The 7,244-nt window shown below is 55.3% G+C and overlaps 1 protein-coding gene across 1 annotated transcript; it reads left to right on the plus strand.

Annotated features, from left to right (window-relative positions):
- Positions 1 to 954: 954 nt before the first annotated feature.
- Positions 955 to 3,981, plus strand: NGB (neuroglobin; the record flags this gene model as incomplete). The annotated part of the gene is made up of 3 exons (XM_010168237.1): positions 955 to 1,088; positions 2,644 to 2,763; positions 3,835 to 3,981. Coding segments are annotated over 3 exons (401 nt in total), but the record flags the coding sequence as incomplete, so codon positions are not given.
- Between the last annotated feature and the right edge of the window lie 3,263 nt (positions 3,982 to 7,244).

Genomic DNA, 7,244 nt, shown 5'->3' on the forward strand with positions numbered 1-7,244 from the left:
GAAGGGACCCCGAGGGAGCCTCCTGATTGTCCCTGGCACGGCAGCCTGCAGCCCCGGGCAAAGACCTGGCCGCTGGGGAGGGATCCAGGCTCAGAGCAGAGGAAATGGTGTGCCGGGGCGAACCGCAGAAGCACAACTCCTTTCCTCTCCTAACCAGATTAATGTCTCGATTATGGGAAGAGAAAAAGGAAAAAAATCTATGAAAAGTCATTTAAAAAGGGCGGCCGGAGAGTCGATGAGCAGCTTGCAGAGCAGGGTGTAGCGGGCAGGAGCCAGACCTCGCAGAGCGGGGCTGTGAGCAGCGACAGCAAAGTTTGGGAGTTTTATTGGAGGGGAGAGGGGTGCATGTAGGATGGGGAGAAGAGAGACTGTCTGACCTGCATTCCCTCCATGGGCAGCATCAGCCCGTTAGATCTGCCTGGTGGCTGCTGCAGAGACTCTCATGTGCCTGGCATGCGCTGTCAGGGGGCACGAGGGGGAATAGGGGGAGCTGGTGCTGGTGTGGGAGAGCGGGGCGTTAGCTGAGTTTGTACATGTCCCCCTTGCTCAAGTAGGCAAGCTGGCTGCTGGGGCTTGTATGCCTTCCCCGGATTTGGGAGCTTTAGGGCTCGAGGAGATCATGAAGTGAGAATAGGAAGAGTCAAGACAACAACCAAGACATTGGGGAGAAGATCCAGGCTGGGAGAAACTCCAGCGAGCTGGGACTGGTCATCAGGTGCCATAAACATGTATCTGGGAGCTGGGGCTGTGGGCTGGGAAAATAGAGAAGTTTTTGCCTATAGGTAACCTGGATTGCCCCAAACTAAGACTTTTTGGAAATTCTGGGTTCTTTACAGGTAAGGAGGGATCAGTAGGTGTGAAGGGAGGCAGAAGGGGGCTGCAGGTATGCTGCTGATGGGCTTGTTCCTGGGGTGAGCAGGACTCTAGATAAAGCCGAGGAAGTGAGATGATGAGGGTTTCTCTCTTGCTTTTGCAGGTTGTTTGACTTGGACCCTGACCTGTTGCCCCTTTTCCAGTACAACTGCAAACAGTTTGCCAGCCCTCAGGAGTGCCTCTCTGCCCCCGAGTTCCTGGATCACATCAGGAAGGTGAGAGAGGGACTGTGGCATGGCTGGAGCGCAGCCTCCATGGTGGAGGAAGCCCTTAGGCAATGGCTTGGGACTGTGGGGTATCTGACTGGGGAACGCATGGGAAGTCTCCTTCTGAGATGGTAAATGCAGGGGTTTACTCACGCTAGCAGAAGGTGCTATTGCCAGGACAAAGTGCCCTATGACAGTGGGGAGGGGATGAGGATGTGGGCTGTGGTGGGTAAGAAGCACCATGCTGATTTTCACACCCTCATCTGAGAGCGGATTGCTTCTTGTGAAAGTTGGAAGCCCCCTTCTTCTGCCACGGCAGTGCCTCAGTGAGCTCACTTCTGTTCAGACGAGGACTGAAGCCCTCTGCTTGGCCACTTGCTGACCAGGAGGTGGCACAGAGCTGGGCAGTGGGCCAGGCTCCTGTGGAGCCACTGCTGTGGGGAGGCTGTTGGTGCGGCTGCAGAGCCAGAAGGCCCACAGCATCTCTTGGATAGCCTCTGGGGGAGTGCTGTGACCCGAAACAGGGAGAGGAGCAATGCTGATGTCATCTGGAGGAGCTCCTGCATGGACAGAACTACACCTGGTCAGCAGAGACCCTTTGCTGAGCCCTGAAGAGTGGCCATGCCGGGGCAGAGCACAGCCTTGGCTTGCAGATGCCTTCATAAACTGTCTGGCTCCATCTCTAAACCAGTCTGGTGCCTCTCTTGCCCGTCTTTATTCCTTGTAAGAGGCTGTTTCAGGATAGCTGCGCTGCTCTGATAGCTGCAAGCTTTTTGTTATTTTCCAGCCTCTGTTTATTGGCAAAGTTAAGTCCAATTTTACTTCTGTTATTATTGCCTTGAGCTGAAATAGCTCTTTGCTCTTGCTGAAGATAATTTTCCTGTTGAAATTATAGTGCACAATCCTATCACCTCTTGGCTTTGCTAAGCTAATCGTGCCCTGGTTTTAGTCTCTTCTTCTAATTTGGTGTATCTGTTCCCTTCATCCCTCATTAACCCTTCTCTGTCCTGTTTCCATTTGACTCTTCACGCTCCTGGGAGACCATGGTGATAGGTGCTTTACCAGACCAGGTCTCTTGGCAGCATTGTCTACCCCATCTCCTCGAAATACCTTGGTTGATCTCAGACTTTGAGTTGTTATATTCACAATTGCATCATCTTGGCAACTTCTAGTTGGATATTCTAGTCCTGGCAACTTCCAGGGCTCCCCTGCAGTTGTCCTGGGGTTCTAAGAGTTATAATGACTGCATCAGCGTTAGATCTTAGCCTGTAACTGCTCTGCTATAGGGCTGGTTACCCCCTCTGGGACAGGGAGGTCAGCAGTGCTGCTTGCTGTGGCACCTCTGGCAGTGTCCCATGGAAGGATGTGGTGTGTGCTGCTGCCAGCGTGCCTCACTGATGTGACACACAGATCTCAGTAGAGCAAAGGAAAGCTCAGAGGGTGTCTGCAGGGCTGGGAGGTGGTCAGGCTGAGAAGGGTGAAGTGGAGGAGTCAGGCTCTTGGTTTCTCTGGGAGGGCATCAGAGCCTTGCTGTTGATGCCGTCCTGCCTCTGTGCCCCTGCAGGTAATGCTGGTGATTGATGCCGCTGTGAGCCACCTGGAGAACTTGTCCTGTCTGGAAGAGTATCTCTGCAACCTCGGCAAGAAGCACCAGGCAGTTGGTGTGAAGGTTGAGTCTTTCTCGGTGAGGCATCCTCTCTTGTCCCACTGCACCTGTGTTTGTGCAGCCCTGCCCTCAGCCCTCGGCTGTCCCCATCCCTCTGTGCCCACCTGCTGGGTTCAGCTGGCTGGGGAGAAAGCTGGTGACTCAGGGCAGCCCCCGAGCTGCTGATACCTGCATAGTGATATTGGCTCCCTTAGGGGAACCCTTGAGCTCCCCTCATTTTCTGCCCTCCCCCAGTAAGCCCAGGGAGAAAGGACAGAGGAGAGCAAGATATTTACCCTGGGCCCTGGATCTCTGCATCAAATGCTCTGGGCAAACTTCACTGCACTGAGAGACTCAGTGTCTGTGCTGTGATGGGGTTGCTGCACCTCAGCCCCTGCTTCCTCCATGGCAGTAAGACAGGAGTATCGTCTGTATTAAACCCTTGCTCACTCCTCCTCTGCCATCAAGCATGGACAGAAATGCTGGATAGTGTGGCAGGAAAGGGCCGGCTGAAGGAAAGTTTTCTAACCAGCTCATGTCTCCCTCCTGACACCGCTAGCTTTGGTCCTCTTCAGAGGGAGCACGGTCCCCTTTGCTTGGGGTGGTGATCCCCACCAGCCCTGTGCTCAGTGTGTGGGTGCTCCTGGATGGAGCTGATCACAGCTCTGTGAGGAGCAGTGCCCTGTGAAGAGGTCTGAGGGGCGGCAAGGGCGTCCAGCCTGGGGTCTGACCCACTCTCCTGACATCGCTCAGCTCTGCTGATCCTTGTATGCCAGGGGACGGGGCTGGCTACCTGCACCTGGGAGCTGTTGAGGATGGATGTGTTCCTCTCCCGTGGTGTTACATGCACGGTGTCAGCCCGTGCTCCCTGCCTGCACTCCCTGCTCACCCGGGGTGTGGGGTGAGGGCCAGCATAGGGCAGGGGAAGGGGATACCATGGGCTGGCTCTGGGCCCCTCTGAGCAGCCAGGGATAGGGTGGCCTGGCCCCACTGGTGGAAGAGGAGCAGCTGCCCTGCAATGGGAGAAGCCCAAAAAGGTGATGAAGCAAGAGAAGGGGCTCTGTGTTGTCCCCCAGTGCTGAGCTTGACACCTCCCTGTTTGGTTTGCAGACTGTCGGCGAGTCCTTGCTGTACATGCTGGAGAAATGCCTTGGCACTGCCTTCAGCCCAGACATGCAGGAGGCTTGGAGCAAACTCTACAGTGCTGTGGTGAAAGCCATGCAACGTGGCTGGGAGACCCTCCCAGAAGGGGACTAGATCCTGCCAGCCACCCCCATCCCTGACCACTCAGTGGTCCTGGGCAGGGGGAGCACTCATGCCACACTCTCTGCCTCTCTCCACTTCTGTCTTTGTGCACTGGCCCATCGCTGTCTTCTCCAGCCACACGTGCTTCGGGGCTCTCCCAGTGATTCCACCTTGCTTCGACAGGACCACATCTCTGCCTTTGCTAAGGGCTGGCAGGGTGTGTCTCTGCAGCGAAGCCTAGGAGTGTCGCAGCACAGGTATGCTGCCCTGCCCCACGTTCCTTCGGACTAGATGCAGCACCAACACCCATGTACCTACTCTTCTTTTTAGCTGGCTCATCTTCCCTCCTCTTGCTGCCCACCCTAGTTAGATGACAGCTAGCGTTGGCCTCTCGGGCTTACTTGCCCGAGGTTCTATTTGCCGTGCTGAAGACCTGCCAGGTCTGGTACCGCTCGCTCCTCCCGTGCTGCTGTGCCCAGTTCAGCTGTGGCAGTGGCGGATTTGGCTCCTTCCAGGGGCAGGGGCAGCAGAGGTGGGAGCTGGTCATGCCGTGCGACTGTCCTCCCCAAACCTTGCGAGGAGCTTTTTCCCCTCTCCCTTCACCAACATACCACTACCAGATGGTTAATCCTGGTGCCTCTTCCCTGGATGGGATCCATGGCTTTTCCTTGTGTCAGGTTGGCCAGAACTCGGTGTGTTTCCTAGGGATGCTTCCAGCAGTGGGAGTCACATTAATCCTGAGGTGAGGCTGCTTTTAGCAGTCTGGGCTGCCTGCTGAAGGGCTTTGTGTTGGTTTGGCTGGTTGGTTTAACCTCAGAGCCAGCTGAAATGCAGCATCAGTGGTAGCTCTTTACTGCTTTGTGTTAAGGAGAATAAAGTAAATACAAGGAAAAGATGTCTTAAAATAAAAATGAAGGTTGCAATCATGTCATGGCAACAGCTTCCAGAAATCATTCTGGCTCTTGGCCAGAGGAAGCATAACTGGAATTTCTCTGCTGATGCTGTCAGGACCTGGAGCACTTCCCAGCTGCACACAGGGCCCATCTGCAGAGCTCCTCACCCTTTAGTAATCCCTCCCAGCCATACTTGAGACAGCCGCTTCAGAGCAGAGCGAGGCACCCAGTTAGTGCACACAGCAGTGCTGTGTGAGGACAGGAGTGAGAAGACAGCATCTGCTGGAAGAAATCCCAGGAAATGTCTGAGAGGCAGCACCTGAGGGCTCTGGGGAAGCTGAACTTGAGCACTTTGAAGAATCTTTATGGGGAAGTCACTGTGGGACAGGCAGAACCATGTTTCCAGCCATCACTAGGCCCATGGCAAGGTCATCGACCAGGTATTCGGTTACAGGCAGTGCCCTTTATTGCTGCTTCTTCAGGGCAGGAGGAGCCCGGTGTTGAGGGCTGAGATGGTCCTGTTCTAGAGACATGTTCCTCCTATACTCAGACATTCTCCACTCTGGGTAGGAGAGGGCTGCCTGCTCCTTGCAGCTGCAGCTGACGTCTGTCAGCCCTATGCCATGGAGGAGATGATGGGATGCTCTGTGAGATGGGACTTTGCTTCCCTGCCACCAGGCCTGGTGGTGGCTATGGGCTTCCACCAAGCAAGGAGCCCTCCAGCTGTGTTTGGGAGGGGAGCTGAGGTGTGTTGTGGAACAGGCAGTGAACATCCCCGTGGAGGATGCTTGCTGTCCTCCTCATGGTTCAAGGCTCCGCTCCTGCAGTACTACACCGTGGTGGTGTGCATCTTGGCCCATGGCTCTCCATCAGCTGAGGCAGGTGAGGTCCTCCCCATACTCTTGCCAAGCAGTGAGAGTTGGAGGAGCTGGGGCTGTGGGCAGGCGCTAGCTGTGACGGCACGGTATGGGGCAGGTGGGTTTGGGAATGGGGACATCCTCTTTGCAACTGTTCTGGGTCATCAGCCTTCAGCATCACAGAGGGGACCTTCTGGCTCTGTGTGACAAGTAGGCAGCTGTGTGATGGGTGGGGTGTGGGTGTTACTGCCCCAAACCATCCTCACTCCCTCTAGCTTTCCCAGCTCCTTGACTTCTCCTCTTCTGTACCACGTTTTGTGTAACTCCCAAGAGAACTGAACTAGTCTGTGTGCCTCTTACACCCAGCTGTACTGTTTAATAAAGAACAACAGTGTCGGCCCTTTTTGCTGCCTTATGTTTATTTTAATATAAAAGGCCCAAGCAAGCTAAAAAAAAAGGATGACAGAGCGGTGTTTACTGGTTTCTTGTTGGCTCTAGCTATGGACATATTGGTCACTGGGAGTGCTTGTGTAGTCCAGCTCCACTGACATGAGAAGGCATCCAGCACCAATTGTCTGTTGGGAGCTTTTGTGCTCTGTAATTGAATGGGTGAGCAGCGGAGGGGCTAGCAAAGGCGTCCTGCTGCTGATTGCTCATTACCCTTCAAATTTAACAATCTCTAATGGAATTAGAGTTTTAAGCAATCAGCCTAAAAAAATTCCTTTTCTGTTGTTTAGCTGCTGCTTTTGTTCTTTGAGATAGCATCAGCTCACCCGCTGCTGGTCACCCACTGCTTGTTGTCTGCAGCAGCAGGGCACAGCCTGGCAGCGAAGTCCTGCCTGGCTCCCTGCAGCATCCACCCTTCCAGGCAGGCTGCAGAGCTGCCCCAGCAGCCCTGCCCCAGGGAGCAGCTGGTGGGGATGCAGGAGGTCCTGTCTCCCCTTCCAGGGGCATGTTCTAGCTTTTATCTGGTGGATTTCCAGCCCTGGGAGAGTTGGGCACTTGGCACTGAAGAAGGATGGTCCCTAGAGGGAAGAAGCCAGTTCTGGGTCTGTAATAGCATCTCCTGAGGACTGGAAATCCCATGCCTGCCACAGAAAAGCATGGTGAACGTCCTGGGAAAGCCATGCTGCTTTGCCTTGGGCACTGTTTAGGATGGAGCTTGTTCTGCAGGGACACGTGCGATGGGCTGTGAAGGGTGTGGAGAGCAGCAGAGATCTGAACGCAAAGAAATCCTCCCTGTAGCTCACTGCTAAAATAAACTTCCCAGCTCTTGGCCTGGAGCACAGCTGCCAGCCTCAGGGCTGGCGGGGGGAGCCCGGAGCCCAACCCCAGGGCTGCAGGGAAGGGCCAGCACAGCAGCCCCCAGCAGCACCCCCATCTTTGACTCCCTGGGCCAGCATGGAGATTTGCCACAGCTCCCACCAAGCACCCCTTTGCCTCGGCTGCTGCCTGGCAGGGGTGCTCCCGGCACTGCCCGCCGCCGGCCGGCGCAGGGGGGGCTGCCATGGAATTGCTCGGGCCC

Source organism: Antrostomus carolinensis, unplaced genomic scaffold (genome assembly GCF_000700745.2).
Source record: "Antrostomus carolinensis isolate BGI_N321 unplaced genomic scaffold, ASM70074v2 scaffold34105, whole genome shotgun sequence".
Taxonomy (NCBI): domain Eukaryota; kingdom Metazoa; phylum Chordata; class Aves; order Caprimulgiformes; family Caprimulgidae; genus Antrostomus; species Antrostomus carolinensis.